This window comes from Nerophis ophidion, linkage group LG08, assembly GCF_033978795.1.
Source record: "Nerophis ophidion isolate RoL-2023_Sa linkage group LG08, RoL_Noph_v1.0, whole genome shotgun sequence".
In the NCBI taxonomy this organism is placed as follows: Eukaryota; Metazoa; Chordata; class Actinopteri; order Syngnathiformes; family Syngnathidae; genus Nerophis; species Nerophis ophidion.
The window spans coordinates 78041573-78060846 of NC_084618.1; the positions used below are offsets into that span (position 1 = coordinate 78041573).

General features: G+C 39.7%; 1 protein-coding gene across 1 annotated transcript in view; it reads left to right on the top strand.

Moving 5' to 3' along the window:
* ndr2 (nodal-related 2) overlaps positions 1 to 19274 on the top strand; it is a 56510-nt gene that overhangs the window by 30310 nt on the left and 6926 nt on the right. Inside the window, exons 2-3 of the mRNA XM_061909848.1 lie at positions 3234 to 3490; positions 15025 to 15758. Of these exons, the coding sequence (XP_061765832.1) occupies positions 3234 to 3490; positions 15025 to 15758 (991 nt within the window). The remainder of the gene's footprint in view (positions 1 to 3233; positions 3491 to 15024; positions 15759 to 19274) is intronic.

Consider the following 19274-nt stretch of genomic DNA (forward strand, 5'->3'; position numbering starts at 1 on the left):
CGACGAATAATCCAATGATGTCTCCGGTAAGATATATATCACAATTTCCTCATCCAAAAACATGCTGGTTGACGTAGAGAAAACATGTTCGCTTGACCGCTCCGTGTTAAAGCTTCACAACAAACAAAGAACCATCGGCTGTGTCTCGGTGCTAAAGGCAGCTGCAATCCACCGCTTTCCACCAACAGCATTCTTCTTTGACGTCTCCATTATTAAATGTACAAATTGCAAAAGATTCAGCAACACAGATGTCCAAAATACTGTGTAATTATGCGATTAAAGCAGACTACTTTTAGCCGCAAGTGGTGCAGCTGCTAATATTTCCTGACAGTCAGTGACGTCACGCGCACGTGTCATCATTCCGCGACGTTTTCAACACGAAACTCCGCGGGAAATTTAAAATTGCAATTTAGTAAACTAAAAAGGCCGTATTGGCATGTGTTGCAATATTAATATTTCATCATTGATATATAAACTATTAGGTCAGTAGTAGTGGGTTTCAGTAGGCCTTTAACATCAATATTTATGGAACATGTTCACAAAAAATCTAGATGTCAACACTGAATATTGCATTGTTGCATTTCTTTTCACAGTTTATGACTTTACATTCATATTTTGTTGAAGTTTTATTCAATAAATATATTTATAAAGAATTTTTGAATTGTTGCTATTTTTAGAATATTTTTGAAAAATCTCAAGTACCCCTTGGCATAAACCTTCAAGTACCCCCAGGGTACTTAAGCGTTAAAAGTAAAAAAATATACATTTGGCTTATTTTCAACACTTATTCTTTTTGTTGTTGTTATGAATTATTGACCTATTTAGGGTTCCAATTACTTCACGTCAAATATTCCACTTTGGAATGTTTTGGAGGAAAAATGTTGCATAGTTTGTGTGTTTGCCGTACCCCCGAATCAGAGCAAAGCATTTTTGGTTGCAAAAAAGAGATAAAATAGTCAAATACAGCACTATGTCATCAGTTTCTGATTTATGGGACGGCGTGGCGAAGTTGTTAGAGTGGCTGTGCCAGCAATCTGAGGGTTATTGGTTCAATCCCCACCCTCTACCATCCTAGTCAGGTTCGTTGTGCCCTTGGGTAAGACACTTCACCCTTGCTCATGATGGGTCCTGGTGAGCGCCTTGCATGGCAGCTCCCTCCATCAGTATGTGAATGTGTGTGTGAATGTGGAAATACTGTCAAAGATCTTTGGGCTCCTTAAATAGGGGTAGAAAAGCGCTATACAAGTACAACCCATTTACCATTTATTAAATTGTATAACAGTGCAAAATATTGCTAATTTGTAGTGGTCTTTCTTGAACTATTTGGAAAAAAATATATTTAAAAATAACTAGTGATTCACTTATAAATAACGATTTCAACACATAGAAGTAATCATCAACTTAAAGTGCCCTCTTTGGGGATTGTAATAGAGATCCATCTGGATTCATCAACTTCATTCTAAACATCCATCCATCCATTTCCTACCGCTGATTCCCTTTGGGGTCGCGGGGGGCGCTGGTGCCTATCTCAGCTACAATCGGGCGGAAGGCGGGGTACACCCTGGACAAGTCGCCACCCTCATCGCAGCATTCTAAACATTTCTTCACAAAGAAAGAAATCTTTAACTTCAATATTTATGGAACATGTCCACAAAAAATGTAGCTGTCAACACTGAATATTGCATTGTTGCATTTCTTTTAATAATAATAATAATAATAATAATAATTATACATTTTATTTATAAGGCGCCTTTCTGGGCACTCAAGGACACAGTACAAAATCAAAACAATAAAATCAAATTGGATAAAAACAACAAATAAATGATAAATGGGTTGTACTTCTATAGCGCTTTTCTACCTTCAAGGTACTCAAAGCGCTTTGACACTACTTCCACATTTACCCATTCACACACACATTCACACACTGATGGAGGGAGCTGCCATGCAAGGCGCCAACCAGCACCCATCAGGAGCAAGGGTGAAGTGTCTTGCTCAGGACACAACAATAACAACAACAAAGATGGATAAGATAAGATGATTACAAAGAATAAGCAGTGTGTTTTCACAGTTTATGAACTTACATTCATGTTTTCTTGAAGTATTATTTTTGGGGTCGCGAGGGGCGCTGGTGCCTATCTCAGCTACAATCGGGCGGAAGGCGGCGTACACCCTGAACAAGTCGCAACCTCATCGTTGCATTCTAAACATTTCTTCACAGACAAAGAAATCTTTAACATCAATATTTATGGAACATGTCCACAAAAAAATCTAGCTGTCAACACTGAATATTGCATTGTTGCATTTATTTTAATAATAATAATAATAATAATAATAAATTGTATTTATAAGGCGCCTTTCTGGGCACTCAAGGACACAGTACAAAATCAAAAAAAAAAAAAATATATATATATATATATATATATATATATATATATATATATTATGTCTTGATTGGATTATCCGGAGAATAGTGCTCGATACCGTGGTAGAGCGCAATATGTAGGTGTGGGGAAAAAATCACAAGACTACTTCATCTCTACAGATCTGTTTCATGAGGGGTTCCCTCAATCATCAGGAGATCTCCTGATGATTGAGGGAACCCCTCATGAAACAGATCTGTAGAGATGAAGTAGTCTTGTGATTTTTTCCCACACCTACATATATATATATATATATATATATATATATATATATATATGTAGATGTGGGAAAAATCACAAGACTACTACGTCTCTTAATATATATATATATATATATATATATATATTAAGCGTTGACCGGTCTGCGGATACAAAAAGGTTGGGGACGACTGTTATAAAGGTTATTGGCATTTTTGCGATTTTTGGAATATTTTTGAAAAATCTCAAGTACCCCCATTTGAGAGCCACTTGTATTGCTTTTAAAAAAGAAAAAATATCAAAATGGCCGCCGCATACTTTGATTTTTTTTCAGTCCGCGGCCCTCAGTGGAAAAAGTTTGGACACCCTTGCGCTATGAGAAACCCTAATAATTAGTTTAAAAAAAAAAGAAAAAGAAGCAGCATCCAGTAGGGCTGCCTAATTAGCAGCTGAAAGGCTGATGAGCTGTCAGGTAACACGTCTTGAGGACGCATGTCAATTTCCTTTAATGTTCTCAGCTACTTGCTGACATGAAAGCGGGAGGGGAGGTCGTCTGAGGGTATATAAGACACCCCTGAAAGAAAAAAAAAAAAAAAAGATTCCGCATTGAAAAAGGGATCGTGTCTTATTGGGGGCGTCATGGAGCCGTGGAAGCCGCTGCTGCTGCTGCTGGTGCCCCTCCTGCAGGTGCCGGGGCCCGGCCAGGGTCAGGGCCGCGGCCGGGGCACCCTGCACCGCTTCCCGCCGGCGCAGGAGCGCGGCGCCGGGCACCACCTGCCCAGCTACATGGTTCACCCTCTACCGCAACTTCACCCGGCCCGTGGACGCCGCGGAGCTGGAGGCGGACACGGTGAGGAGTTTGATAGCGAGAGGTAATATTATATTATATTATATTATATTTCCCACATTATTTCGCTCACTTTTTATTTATTTGTTACTAAAAGGGAGTGACACCGTGTTGCGACATGTTAAGGGCGGGAAGGGCGGGGGGTTGCCAGACGATCTGAGAAGGCTTCAATCCACATCCCACGCGAGTAAGGAGGGTGGGAGGGGGTCAGCGTGTGAAAAGAGTCCGGCTTTTTTTCTGCTTTAATTCTCAAAGCAAACCTCTTTTTTTTTTTTCCACCTTAAATAGCTGAAATGTTGATTGTATATCTCGCCAGACGCCCCCCCCCTCCTCCTCCTACAAATCTCTTACCAAATCAACAAGTGTCCTTAGTTCTTTTTCCTCCCCTTCACACTTGTCCTGATTAGATTAGAGCCGCAGGATTCTGTTGCGCGTGGCACACAAGCGACGTCGCACATGTCTGCAAGGTGTTTGCCTCGTTGGCAGCCGCGGGGTTTCGGTTGTTGACTTTTTGAGTGGATTAAAACAGTTTGATCACGTGATGAGCGCGGCGTGATGAGTGAATGCAGGCAATTGGTCGAATGTTTGAAAAGCTTTAACCTTCGTCTTGTGTTAGTTTTTAAATGCATAAAAACACCACATACATTAATTTTTTTGCATCAAAGTTTTTTGACTTTGTCAGGAACCTCTTTGTCAACAAAATGAAACATTTTAATTTGTTTCACTACATTATAAAATGCTCTGGTAGAAATTATGCCCTTGGTGTTGTTAGGGTCGGTTTCGACCCGGTTATAAAAACAAGATGATAAAGCAATGATAAGAGCCAAAACTGAACACACTGACAGCCAGCTCCTCTCCCAATCATGTGAGCTTTAGTGGATTCTTGTTTTACCTTGTTATCCTGTACAAAAACAAACAAAAGACGGACACTAAAAGTGTCCACTTTTTGCCACTCTGATTTTGTTTTTTTATTAGTTTCGGAACTAGTAATCTCAGCACTTCCAAGTCCGAGTCCATGGTTCTCGCCCGGAAAAGAGTGGAATGCCATCTCCGGGTTGGGGAGAGACCCTGCCCCAAGTGGAGGAGTTCAAGTACCTAGGAGTCTTGTTCACGAGTGAGGGAAGAGTGGATGGTGAGATCGACAGGCGGATCGGTGCGGCGTCTTCAGTAATGCGGACGTTGTATCGATCCGTTGTGGTGAAGAAGGAGCTGAGCCGGAAGGCAAAGCTCTCAATTTACCGGTCGATCTACGTTCCCATCCTCACCTATGGTCATGAGCTTTGGGTCATGACCGAAAGGATAAGATCACGGGTACAAGCGGCCCAAATGAGTTTGGGTCTCTCCCTTAGAGATAGGGTGAGAAGCTCTGCCATCCGGGAGGAACTCAAAGTAAAGCCGCTGCTCCTCCACATCGAGAGGAGCCAGATGAGGTGGTTCGGGCATCTGGTCAGGATGCCACCCGAACGCCTCCCTAGGGAGGTGTTTAGGGCACGTCCAACCGGTAGGAGGGCCACGGGGAAGACCCAGGACACGTTGGGAAGACTATGTCTCCCGGCTGGCCTGGGAACGCCTCGGGATCCCCCGGGAAGAGCTAGACGAAGTGGCTGGGGAGAGGGAAGTCTGGGTTTCCCTGCTTAGGCTGCTGCCCCCGCGACCCCGACCTCGGATAAGCGGAAGAAGATGGATGGATGGATGGATGGATGTAATCTATTTCTCTTGGTTTCATTTGCTTGATTGGTTGTTTGTTTGATGTTGGATTTCTGTTGCTGAAGAAAATACTTTTTAGCCTTTTTCTTGAATAAATATATATGGGTGGAAATTGAACCCGTAACACCATAGATGTTACTATAGTTAAAATTCTTAAAATGAAAAAATAAACAAAACACATTTATTTAAGAGATGTGTTCTAATACCCCTTAGTAATAGTTAGGTAACACAACAACCTTTTTTTTATTTATATGATTCTCTTGAGGTTCGTTTTACCATTTTTAAAAATTGAAATCGAGGTGTACACTGACAAAAAAAAGGCCCAATGGCCCAAACCAACAATATTAAAACCAATATTTTCAAGGATAAGGAAGCCTAACAAGGTAACCAAGAGATGAGAAACAAATTGGATGATAGGTAATTGTTTTTAGTGTATTTTACAGCTGATTTAAAACATGGGTCAAAACTGACCCGTTAACATAAGAGATGGTAAACAGAAAGCTAACACAAGAGGAAGGTTAACCCTGGAGATTAATTCAATTTTTCAACCTTTTTTGAGCCGAGGCACATTTTTTAAATAAATAAAAAAATCCGGATGCACACCACCAGCAGAAATCATTAAAAAAACGAAATTCAGTTGGCAGTAAAAAAGTCGTCGCAATTGTTGGATAAGACAGAGTTAACTCATATTTAATAATCATGATTAATTGCAAATGGAACTTTTTTTAAAATTTGTTATCTGTGTTGGCCCTGCGATGAGGTGGCGACTTGTCCAGGGTGTACCCCACCATCCGCCCCGATTGTAGCTGAGATAGGCGCCAGCGCCCCCTGCGACCCCGAAAGGGAATAAGCGGGAACGGATGGATTGATGGATGTTTATCTTTAATACGAAGTTCCTGCAGTCCTGGGTTCAAATCCAGGCTTGGGATCTTTCTTGTGTGGAGTTTGCATGTTCTCCCCGTGAATGCGTGGGTTCCCTCCGGGTACTCCGGCTTCCTCCCACTTCCAAAGACATGCACCTGGGGATAGGTTGATTGGCAACACTAAATTGGCCCTAGTGTGTGAATGTTGTCTGTCTATCTGTGTTGGCCCTGCGATGAGGTGGCGACTTGTCCAGGGTGTACCCCGCCTTCCGCCCCGATTGTAGCTGAGATAGGCGCCAGCGCCCCCCCCGCAGACCCGAAAGGAATAAGCGGTAGAAAATGGATGGATGGATGGATGGAGGTTCACCCCTATTGAAATGTACATGGAACATGGGACTGGTATTTGTTAGATTGTTGCAAAATTGTGTTTATTAAACATTTCAAAAGCTTCATTCACATTTACCAATATATTTTTAATAGGACAAGCTCTTCTCCAAATTTTGGAACTAACATTTTACTGATATGCCTTAATTGTAATTTTAGTTGTTTTGATAATAGTATCCATACTAATGCCAGATTGCTCGAAAATATATCCTCAGTCCCTATATGTCACTGCATGTGTGTGTCTGGATCATCCATCCATCCATTTTCTACCGCTTATTCCCTTCCGGGGTCACGGGCGGGGGCGCTGGCGCCTATCTCAGCTACAATCGGGCGGAAGGCGGGGTACACCCTGGACAAGTCGCCACCTCATCGCAGGGCCAACACAGATAGACAGACAACATTCACACACTAGGGCCAATTTAGTGTTGCCAATCAACCTATCCCCAGGTGCATGTCTTTGGAGGTGGGAGGAAGCCGGAGTACCCGGAGGGAACCCACGCATTCACGGGGAGAACATGCAAACTCCACACAGAAAGATCCCGAGCCTGGATTTGAACCCAGGACTGCAGGACCTTCGTATTGTGAGGCAGACGCACTAACCCCTCTGCCACCGTGAAGCCCTAAAAATATGGCAATATCGCGAAATGATCAAGTAGGACACAGAATGGACCTGCTATCCCCGTTTTAATCAGAAAATCTCATTGATCATTTCGCGATATTGCCATATTTTTGCTGAAAGGATTTAGTAGAGAACATCCACGATAAAGGTCGCAACTTTCGGTGCTAATAGAAAAGCCCTGCCTCTACCGGAAGTCGCAGACGATGACGTCGCAAGTGTGGGGGCTCCTCACATATTCACATTGATTTTAATGGGGGCCTCCAACAAAAAGTGCTATTCGGACCGAGAAAACGACAATTCCCCCATTAATTTGAGCGAGGATGAAAGATTCGTGTTTGAGGATATTGATAGCGACAAACTAGAAAAAAAAAAAAAACAAGTTGAAAAAAAAAACGCGATTGCATTCGGTCGGACTCTGATGTTTTTAGACACATTTACTAGGATACTTCTGGGAAATCCCTTATCTTTCTATTGTGTTGCTAGTGTTTTAGTGAGTTTAACAGTACCTGATAGTCGCAGGTGTGTGTCCACGGGTGTCTTGATGCCAATGTCTAAGCGAAGTCGACGGCAGCTATGGACGGCACAAGCTCAGCTTTTCTCCGGTAAGAAGCGACTTTTTAACCACAATTTTCTCACCAAAACCTGCTGGTTGACATTTGGTAGGGATCCATGTTCGCTTGACCGCTCTGATCCATAGTAAAGTTTCCCCTCCAGGAATTTTAAACAAGGAATCACCGTATGTTTGTGTGGCTAAAGGCTAAAGCTTCCCAATTCCATCTTTCTACTGTGACTTCTCCAATATTAATTGAACAAATTGCAAAAGATTCAGCAACACAGATGTCCAAAAAACTGCATAATTATGCAGTTAAAGCAGACGACTTTTAGCTGTGTGTGTGTGCAGCGCTCATACTTCCTAAAAACCCGTGATGTCTTGCGTACACGTCATCATTACACTACGTTTTCAGGACGAAACTCCCGGGAAATTTAAAATTGCACTTTAGTAAACTAAAAAGTGTGTTGCAATGTTAATATTTCAGCGTTTTCCATTCGGGCTCCAGTACTCTGGAATGCCCTCCCGGTAACAGTTCGAGATGCTACCTCAGTAGAAGCATTTAAGTCTCACCTTAAAACTCATCTGTATACTCTAGCCTTTAAATAGACTCCCTTTTTAGACCAGTTGATCTGCCGTTTCTTTTCTTTTTCTTCTATGTCCCACTCTCCTTTGTGGAGGGAGTCCGGTCCGATCCGGTGGCCATGTACTGCTTGCCTGTGTATCGGCTGGGACATCTCTGCGCTGCTGATCAGCCTCCGCTTGGGATGGTTTCCTGCTGGCTTGGGATGGTTTCCTGCTGGCTCCGCTGTGAACGGGACTCTCGCTGCTGTGTTGGATCCGCTTTGGACTGGACTCTCGCGACTGTGTTGGATCCATTATGGATTGATCTTTCACAGTATCATGTTCTCATATGTTCTCATAGTCATCAGTATCATCAGTATCACAGTATCATGTTCTCATAGTCATCATTGTCACCGACGTCCCATTGGGTCATTATTGTCACCGATGTCCCACTGGGTGTGAGTTTTCCTTGCCCGAGGATGTCGTAGTGGTTTGTGCAGCCCTTTGAGACACTACTGATTTAGGGCTATATAAGTAAACATTGATTGATTGATTGATCATTGATATAAAAACTATCAGACTGCGTGGTCGCTAGTAGTGGGTTTCAGTAGGCCTTTAACTAAACACAAAACCAGTGAAGTTGGCACGTTGTGTAAATCCATCCATCCATCTTCTTCCACTTATCCAAGGTCGGGTCGCGGGGGCAGCAGCCTAAGCAGGGAAGCCCAGACTTCCCTCTCCCCAGCCACTAAATAAAACCAGAATACAATAATTTGCTAATCCTTTTCAAATTATATTCAATTGAATAGACTGCAAAGACAAGGTATTTCATGTTCACACTGAGAAACTTTTTTTTTGGTGTAAATAATCATTAACTTAGAATTTAATGGCAGCAACACATTGCGAAAAAGTTGTCAGAGGGGCATTTTTACCACTGTGTTACATGGCCTTTCCTTTTAACACATTTTTGAAGCTTTTCAGGTGGAGTACTTTCCCATTCTTGCTTGATGAACAATGTAAGTCGTGGGAGGGATCAAAGATCACGGGCATTCAATGTTGGTTTTCAGCCTTGCCGCTTAGGTGCAGTGATTTCTCCGGATTCTCTGAACCTTTTGATGATATTAAAGACTGTAGAGCAGGGGTCACCAACGCGGTGCCCGTAAGGACCAGATGAGTCGCCCGCTGGCCTGTTCTAAAAATAGCTCAAATAGCAGCACTTACCAGTGAGCTGCCTCTATTTTTGAAATTGTATTTATTTACTAGCAAGCTAGTCTCGTTTTGCTCGACATTTTTAATTCTAAGAGGGACAAAACTCCAATGGAATGTGAAAATCCAAGAAAATATTTGAAAGACATGGTCTTCACTTATTTAAATAAATTCATTTATTTTTTTACTTTGCTTCTTATAACTTTCAGAAAGACAATTTTTGAGAAAAAATAGAACCTTAAAAATAATTTAAGGATTTTTAACCTTTTTACCTTTTAAATTCCTTCCTCTTCTTTCCTGACAGTTTAAATCAATTTTCAAGTAATATTTTTTTATTATTATTATTGTAAAAAATAATAAATACATTTTAATTTTATTATCCATTTTAGCTTCTGTTTTTTCGACGAAGAATATTTGTGAAATATTTCTTCAAACTTACAAAATCTTTAGAATCAAATTTAAATCTTATTTCAAAGTCTTTAGAATTTCTTTTAAAATTTTTGTACAGGAAAATCTAAAAGAAATAATGATTCGTCTGTTAGAAATATAGCTTGGTCCAATTTGTTACATATTCTAACAAAGTGCAGATTGGATTTTAACCTATTTAAAACATGTCATCAAAATTCTAAAATTAATCTTAATCAGGAAAAAATACTGATGATTTTCCATAAATAATTTTCTTTTTTCAAAAAGATCCGAATTAGCTAGTTTTTCTATTCATTTTTTTTCAGTTGAATTATGAATTTTAAAGAGTCGAACTTGAAGATAAACTATGTTTCAAAATTTTATTTTCATTTTTTTCGTGTTTTCTCCTCTTTTAAACCGTTCAATTATGTTTTTTTTCATCATTTATTCTCTACAAAAAACCTTCCGTAAGAGGAAAAAAAATTTAGAGAATTTCACGTTATTTCAGACCCTTTTTTTCCGGCGATTACTCCTTCCACATTCTTCAATGCATTTCAACCGTTCCGCCGTCCAAACATTCTTCTTAATCAGGACAAAAAAACTAAGTTGTTTTTGTTACTTTCCACTCATCCTGGAGATTCAAAATATCGTTTTTCCAGGTTCAAAAAAAATAATATTGATATTGATGCTTAATATCATCTGGTGGAGTTTGCATTTGTTGCAAACTTTCTCGGCCACCGTAGTTACCGCTATTCCGATTTTGTTGGCAAACCCCAAGATGCAGAGATGGAGGCAGGCATGGAGTGAGTAAACATGATTTGATATAAATACTAAAACAAAAATAAACAAAGGGTACAAACAAAAAGTGTGCACGTGGGCGGATAACAAACAAAAAGGCCTAGCGTGGAAGCTAGCAGGTATCTAGCAGGAAAACAGAAGTCGTACTTGTAATAAGAAAACAAACTGGAAGCAGGGAAAAAAAGACAGTAAGCTAAAAATCATTATCAAACATAGCTTACCGCAACGCTGCATTGACACGACAGGTAGCAATGACAAGTAGCAACGACAAGAGTGACATGTAATACAATAATCCAGAACTGACTGGAGGAACAAAGCAGGTAAAAATAGGATTGGGCTGATTGACACCAGGTGTGGCCTGGTGCCAATCAGCCGCAGCGGAGGTGAAACAGTGCTCAGGGACAAAGACAGGAAACTAACAAAATAAGAGCGCTGACAGGAACTAAAAACAGGAAATACTAACCACACAGAGGAAAAACTAAAACACAAACAAACTGTCAGTGGCAAGCCTGACACTTTCTATTCTATTCTATTCTATAATATTGAATAAAAATCAATGTTATTATGAATTATTGATTACTTTACATCAAATATTCCACAAAAAAAATATTTTTGGTGGAAGATATTGCAAATTTGGTAAATAAATAGCCAAAATATGTATATTTTGTGGTTTTCTTACTGTACCGAAAATGAATCGAACCGTGACCTCTAAACCGAGGCACGTACCGAACCTACATTTTTGTGTACCGTTACACCCCCTAAACGTTATTGAAACAGAGAGTGTACAAAGGGACCCAATAAATTACTATTAACTATTTGTCATTGAGCTGGGGACACGCTACAACTACCTCTAGGGGTTTCCTGCACCTCATGTATGTATTTAGTTTTTCTTTTCTTTTTCCCGATAATGTTATTCATTTTCTGTACCTAAAGTAAAAAAAACAAAAAAAAACAGCATCTATCGATAACTTGACAAAAAAAAACAATGATGTGTTTTTTTTTTTATAACAGTTGGTAATGGTTATGTGCAGTAAAACTTTTCAGGAACTCAACTCGACTTCATGTGTGTTCCTAAATTTGTGTTCCACGTTTTCAATGAAGAGAGCAGTTATGATTTTGGTCTACAGAGCAAACAACTTAAAAACTAAGGTTTTTGGCATTGTTTTCTCTAAACGCATGCGTGTCTAATTGTGACACACATTATTGTGGGTTTCCTGGACGTCATTTTAATTACCAAAGAAAAAGAAAAATCTACTCTGCGGAAGAGAATCTCTCTGCCATTTTCAAGTATGTGTTTTATTGTCAGCTTGAAGCGTCCCTCTGTCTCGGACTCCTTCATTATCATGTGACTGTTATGATTCTGCTTCCTGGTTTCAATGACCCGCCTTATCTTGCCTATGATTGGTCTGTATGTAATGTTTCGCCCTAACCTTAGCCAATTGTGACTTATCGTACAAACACCAACCAAACATCATGGATTTTTTCCGTATGTACGGATGTTCTCATTCATACATGTCATTGTATTTTCTTGGTATTTTTTGGGGCCTGGATTTCGCAGTCCGTTTTGTCTTTTTGTAGCTTTGATGTAAGCTACCTCCCTTTGTGGGTCTAAAAGTAGCTAAACTACAGGAAAAGCTACTCGTTAAAAAGTAGCTAAACTACCGTCAATGTACTGGAAAATGTAGTTAAGCTACGTAGCTTAGGACAAGAAACAAAATATCGATGCATTGATATTTAATTTAATATTTAAACCACTGGTATTTTTTTTTTTTTAAGTTACAATATATTTAGTATTGTGACTTTTCAAAACATTTTTTTCCAAAGGGCAGTCACTGTACTGTAGTTTTTTATTATTTTGTTGTATTATCTAAAACAATAGGTGTATATAATCTAGACATATAAAATAAAAGTAATCAAATTATGTAATTATAGTCATATATTATATAGACATTTCACATTAACAATCGGTACAGTGTTTTAAAAATTTTTTTAAATAGTGTATCATCTAAAAGTTTTAATTAAAAGTAATATTTTTAAATTTTACATTAACCGCATATAGGTATAATGAATGTATCATCAAAGGAAACTTTTTGTTGTTATATTATTTAAAGAATATTTAAAACAAAATTGTTGGACGCATATTAAATGTATTCTATTTTTCGTATGTTATTACTTTTGCATTTTATATTATCAGATGTTGCAAATATGTACTTAGTTTTGTGACTCTTTAGAGGAAAACATCACCAGCATTATTTTATTTATTTTGTTCGGAAGCAAGCCACTGTTTGTTATTAAAAAAAACAGTGAAGTATAGTAAAATATTTTGGGGGGCATTTTTTACCAAAAAAAAAAAAAAGTGTCTACTGTATTTTATTTCCTTATATTACAAGTAATCATTCATATTTACGGTAGTTTAGAGGAAAATGTCAATATTAGCATTGACATTTTTTAAAGAAAGTCATAGCTTTACTGAATTTTGAAAATCATTGTTATATTTATAAAAATATTTATTTTAAATTGTTTTATTATTGTTTTTGAGTATATTACAATATTTTGGAAGGGGCAGGGGGAGGGCATTTATCGACTTCAAAAAAGTGTTTTTACATTACAAATATCCATACATATTTACAGTCGTTTAGAGAATTGGAGGAAAATATTTTCAAAGGGAAGTCATTATAGTTCTGATTTTTGTTGTTGCATTATTGGAGATATTTCTAAACAATTGTTCAAGTACAAACCCCGTTTCCATATGAGTTGGGAAATGGTGTTAGATGTAAATATAAACAGAATACAATGATTTGCAAATCATTTTCAAGCCATATTCAGTTGAATATGCTACAAAGACAACATATTTGATGTTCAAACTGATAAACATTTTTTTTTTGTTGCAAATAATCATTAACTTTAGAATTTGATGCCAGCAACACGTGACAAAGAAGTTGGGAAAGGTGGCAATAAATACTGATAAAGTTTAGGAATGCTCATCAAACACTTATATGGAAAATCCCACAGGTGTGCAGGCTAATTGGGAACAGGTAGGTGCCAGGATTGAGTATAAAAACAGCTTCCATGAAATGCTAAGTAATTCACAAACAAGGATGGGGTGAGGGTCACCACTTTGTAAGCAAATTGTCGAACAGTTTTAGAACAACATTTCTCAACGAGCTATTGCAAGAATTTTAGGGATTTTACCATCTACGGTCCGTAAAATCATCAAAAAGTTCAGAGAATCTGGAAAAATCACTGCACGTAAGCGATGATATTACGGACTTTTGAGCCCTCAGGCGGTACTGCATCAAAAACAGACATCAGTGTGTAAAGGATATCATCACAGGGGCTCAGGAACACTTCATAAAACCACTGTCAGTAACTACAGTTGGTCGCTACATCTGTAAGTGCAAGTTAAAACTCTGCTATGCAAAGCCAAACCCATTTATCAACAACATCCTGAAACGCCGCCGGCTTGGCTGATGGACTGATGCAAAGTGGAAAGGTGTTCTGTGGTCTGACGAGTCCACATTTCGAATTATATTTGGATACTGTGGACGTGGTGTCCTCCAGAACAAAGAGGCAAATAACCATTCGGATTGTTATAGGCGCAAAGTTGAAAAGCCAGCATCTGTAATGGTATGGGGGTGTATTAGTGCCCAAGGCATGGGTAACTTACACATCTGTGAAGGCACCATTAATGCTGAAAGGTCCATACAGGTTTTGGAGCAACATATGTTGTCATCCAAGCAACGTTATCATGGACGCCCCTGCTTATTTCAGCAAGACAAGTGTTACAACAGCGTGGCTTCGTAAAAAAAGAGTGCGGGTACTTTCCTGGCCCACCTGCAGTCCAGACCTGTCTCCCAGCGAAAATGTGTGGCACATTATGAAGCGTAAAATACAACAGAGGAGACACTGGACTGTTGAACGACTGAAGCTCTACATAAAACAAAAATGGGAAAGAATTCCACTTTCAAAACTTCAACAATTAGTTTCCTCAGTTCCCAAACGTTTATTGAGTGTTGTTAAAAGAAAAGGTGATGTAACACAGTGGTGAACATGCCCTTTCCCAACTACTTTGGCACGTGTTGCAGCCATGAAATTCTAAGTTAATTATTATTTTAAAAAAAAATAAAGTTTATGAGTTTGAACATCAAATATCTTGTCTTTGTAGTGCATTCAATTGAATATGGCTTGAAAATGATTTGCAAATCATTGTATTCTGTTTATATTTACATCTAACACAATTTCCCAACTCATATGGAAACGGGGTTTGTATATTGCAATGTTTTTGTCTAATTGTCATTACATTCACTTATCAAAAATAATGTATATTTTGTTTGTGACGTTTAAAAAAACAATTTTTCCTTAAACTATATGCTGTGCTATAGATTTTGTGACCTTTTAGTTGGATGTTTTATTAAAAGTCTCTGATATTTAAAAAAAAAATGAAATTTTCATACTCACTTCAGGGCTGGTGCACAAGCACGGGCGCTGGGCGGCAACCTTTGACCTCCACGCCCTCCTGGCAGTCCACCAGATCCAGGCGGCCGAGCTGAGGGTCCGCTTCCCTCCGGCCGCGTCCAACGTGTCCGTGGCCGTGTACCACCAGCACGGCCCGCAGTGCAAAGCGGTGCCGAGGACCTGCAAAGAGCAGCTGGTGGGCCTCCTCACGGAGTCCGCCTTGGTCTCCTCCTCCCACAGCTGGAAGGTCTTCAACATGACGGCCCCGCTCCTGAGCTGGCTCCGGGAGAAATCCGCCTCCAATCGCCGCAAAAGAGCGTCCAGGAGGAGAAAGGCGGCGCTCCGTGACTCCAGCAGGGAGCAGGAAGTGAGCCACCGGGCCTTGCTGGTCATCTTCTCCCGCACCGCCTCGGACCAGGACTCCAAAGCCAAAGCCAGCCTTCTCCACACGGCGGAACGCTCCAAGTTCTTGGCCCCGGCAGAAATCAGAAAGCCGCGTTGGCCCCCCAAGCGGAGGAGAAGCAAACGAGGACAGAGGGAGCAGATGGCGAGGAGCCCGCCGGCGTCTAAAAGGGTGGACAAGACTCTGTGCCGCAGAGTGGACATGCAGGTGGACTTTAATCAGATCGGATGGGGGTCCTGGATCATCTTCCCTAAAAGATACAATGCTTATCGATGTGAGGGGTCTTGCATTGGACCGGTGGGTGCGGACTTGAACCCGACCAATCACGCTTACATGCAGGTAAGATGACACTTGTGTTCCTTTATTACACGTTTTCACCTGTAACTGTGAGGGTTGCGTAATTTTTCCATGAAAAATATGGCTGAAAATAACGCTTTTATATCGCGATAGTGCATGTGTCCCGCAAATTATACAGCGAACAAACTAGCGGCTAATGTCCCTCCACAGTGCAAAACCTCTAACTTGTTTTCATTGAGGGCCACTTCGCAGTTATGGTTGCATTTAACAATGAGTAATACAGTTGTGATCAAAATTATTCAACCCCCATACAATTTTGGTGTTTCAGCAAGTTGGACATTTATTCCGTATTTTGTTTATAGTCATATCAAATAAAGATGCATTAAATAGACAAATGCAACTTGAATTACAACATTATATTTTGTAACATACCAAACAGTGTCATTTCTCTTAATATCTCATTGACAAAATTATTCAACCCCTTGAAGATCATAACTCTTAAGAACAGATTTTGAATAAGGTCTTTTCAATCAGGTGTTGAAAACACCTGTAGATGTGATTAGAACTATAACGAGCAACAATTAAACTGATTGAAAAAGACTGTGACGCTCAGCTTCTTGTAGATGGTCAAAGGTGTATTTGCAACATGGTGAAGTCCAGGGAGTGGTCAAAGAAGTCAAGAGAGGTGGTAATTTCTCTTGATAAGAAAGGATATGGATATAACAAAAAAAATAGCAAAGACCTTACACATTCCAAGAGACACAGTTGGGAGCATAATTTGCAAGTTTAAAGCTAAAGGCACAGTGGAAACACTACCTGGGCGTGGTAGAAAGAGGATGCTGTGTGCAACTGCTGTCCGGTATTTGAAGCGTACACTGGTGAAAAACCCCTGGGTAACAGCTGAGGAACTACAACAGGACATTGCAGAGCGGGGAACGCAGGTTTCGTCCCAGACAATAAGGCGTGCACTACGAGATGAAGGCCTCCATGCCAGAACTCCCAGGCGCACCCCACTTCTGACTACCAGGCACAGGAAAAAAAAAGACTCCAGTATGCCAAAAGTCATCTGGACAAACCCCAAAGGTTTTGGGAATCCGTTCTATGGAGTGATGAGACACAACTGGAACTCTTTGGGCCTATGAATCAACGTTATGTTTGGAGGAGAAAAAATGAAGCTTACAAAGAGAAGAACACCTTGCCTACTGTTAAGCATGGTGGGGGGTCAATCATGCTCTGGGGCTGTTTCTCTGCCTCAGGTACCGGGAATCTCCAGCGCGTTCAAGGCATTATGAATTCTATTTCCTAGCAGGATATATTAGCTGCAAATGTCATGAAGTCAGTGACGAAGCTGAGGCTTGGGAGACGTTGGACCTTCCAACAGGACAACCATCCCAAGCATACCTCCAAATCAACATCAGAGTGGTTGCAGAAGAAGGGCTGGAAGACTCTGGAGTGGCCTTCACAGTCGCCAGACCTAAATCCTCTAGAAAAGCTGTGTTGGGACTTGAAGAAGGATGTTTGCAGCACACAAGCCCAAGAATACGAATGAACTGGAGGCCTTTGCCCAAGAGGAATGGGCTAAAATACCTGTAGATGCTTGCAAGAAGCTTATGTATCACCTTTGAAGGATGTCATTACTGCCAAAGGGTGTTCTACTAAGTACTAAAGATGCATGGAACTAGGGGGTTGAATCATTTTGTCAATGAGATATTAACAAAAATGTCCTTTTTTGGTATTTTGTAAAATACAATGTTACAATTGAAATTGCATTTGTCTATTTGACACATCTTTATTTGACATGATTATAAACAAAGTACGGAATAAATATCCAACTTGCTAAAACACCAAAATTGTGTGGGGGGGGGGCTTGAATAATTTTGATCACAACTGTACATGAATATACACTTTGCTCGGATTACTTTTTCGCACACTCTTGGCATTCTCTCGATGAGCTTCAAGAGGTAGTCACCTGAAATGGTTTTCACTTCACAGGTGTGCTTGAAGCTCATCAAGAGAATGCCAAAAGTGTGCAAAGCAGTAATTCGAGCAAGTAATAATAATAGCTTCAATATGGACGCAACTTGTTTTTCCACTCTACTGATTCTTTAAAAGGAGCAGTGACTTTAGTGACAGACTTTTGCTTCAGCACACCAGTAATCCTGCCCCGAATGCGGACTTGCAGGCAAATTCTGCATGCTTCAAGAGGTATCCTAAAATGGTTTTCACTTCACTGGTGCGCTTGAAGCTCATTGAGAGAATGCTAATAGGGTGGCGATTTTGAAGAAACTAGAATATAAAACCTGTTTTCATTTATTTTATCTTTTTTTGTCTAGTCCATAACTCCACATGTGTTCATTCATAGTTTTGATGCCTTCAGTGGCAATCTACAATGTAAATAGTCATGAAAATAAAGAAAACACATTGAATGAGAAGGTGTGTCCAAACTTTTGGACTGTACTGTATATATAATGCATTAACAATATATTAGAATTTTACTTTTAAAACTGGCAGCTCGGTCACCAGAATTTTACAGTAAAAGCAGGGTTTTTTTTTTTTGTTTTGTTTTACAGCATATCAAGAAAATGTAATATAAAGACAAACAATACCACTGTTTTTAGAGGTAAAATTCATGCAACAAAGCTGCCATTTTTTTTTACAGTAAAATCTAGTAGTTTCAGTGTTTTTTTTTGTAGTGTTTTAATGTTTTAGTGTCTTACTGTATATGGAGAAAAAAAACAGTACCAAAGTTGATTTTACAGTAAAAAAAAAACCTCAGTCGGTGGAATTTAACCGTAAAATCTATTGTCAATATTACAATCTACAATTTGATAGATAATCTGTTTTGAAATCATAAGTCAAGCAGATATTTAAGTACAGTATTTATCTTTATTTAGCAAAAAATATTTTTGGAGTACATGATAATATAATATTTTGATGTTCATAATATTGACTTTGAAAAGATATGCAATTGCATACATTACTTGATTTTTAATGTCAGAAGGGAAAGAACAAATATAGTTTGTAAAAAAAAGATTAAGTATTTTATTAATATTATTTTTTTTATATTATTTCTAGGCTTTCGCGGGCCACATAAAATAATGTGGCGGGCCAGATTCGTCCCCCGGGCCTTGAGTTTGACAGCTGTGCTCTAAGTCCACAATCCTCGCCTGCATGGCTTAAAATCAAAAAACAGACAATAAATGTTTCCTACAAGTATCACTGGAGGACAAAGGAAGAGTTAGTACTGCAAGGGGTTCTGGGTATTTGCTCTGTTGTGTTTATGTTGTGTTACGGTGCCTATAGTCTCCCGAAATGTGTTTGTCATTCTTGTTTGGTGTGGGTTCACAGTGTGGCGCATATTTTTAACAGTGTTAAAGTTGTTTATACGGCCACCCTCAGTGTGACCTGTATGGCTGTTGACCAAGTAGGCCTTGCATTCACTTGTGTGTGTGAAAAAACCTAGATATTATGTGATCGAGCCGGCACGCAAAGGCAGTGCCTTTGAGGTCTATTGTTGCTCTGTACTTATTAGGGCTGTGAATCTTTGGGTGTCCCACG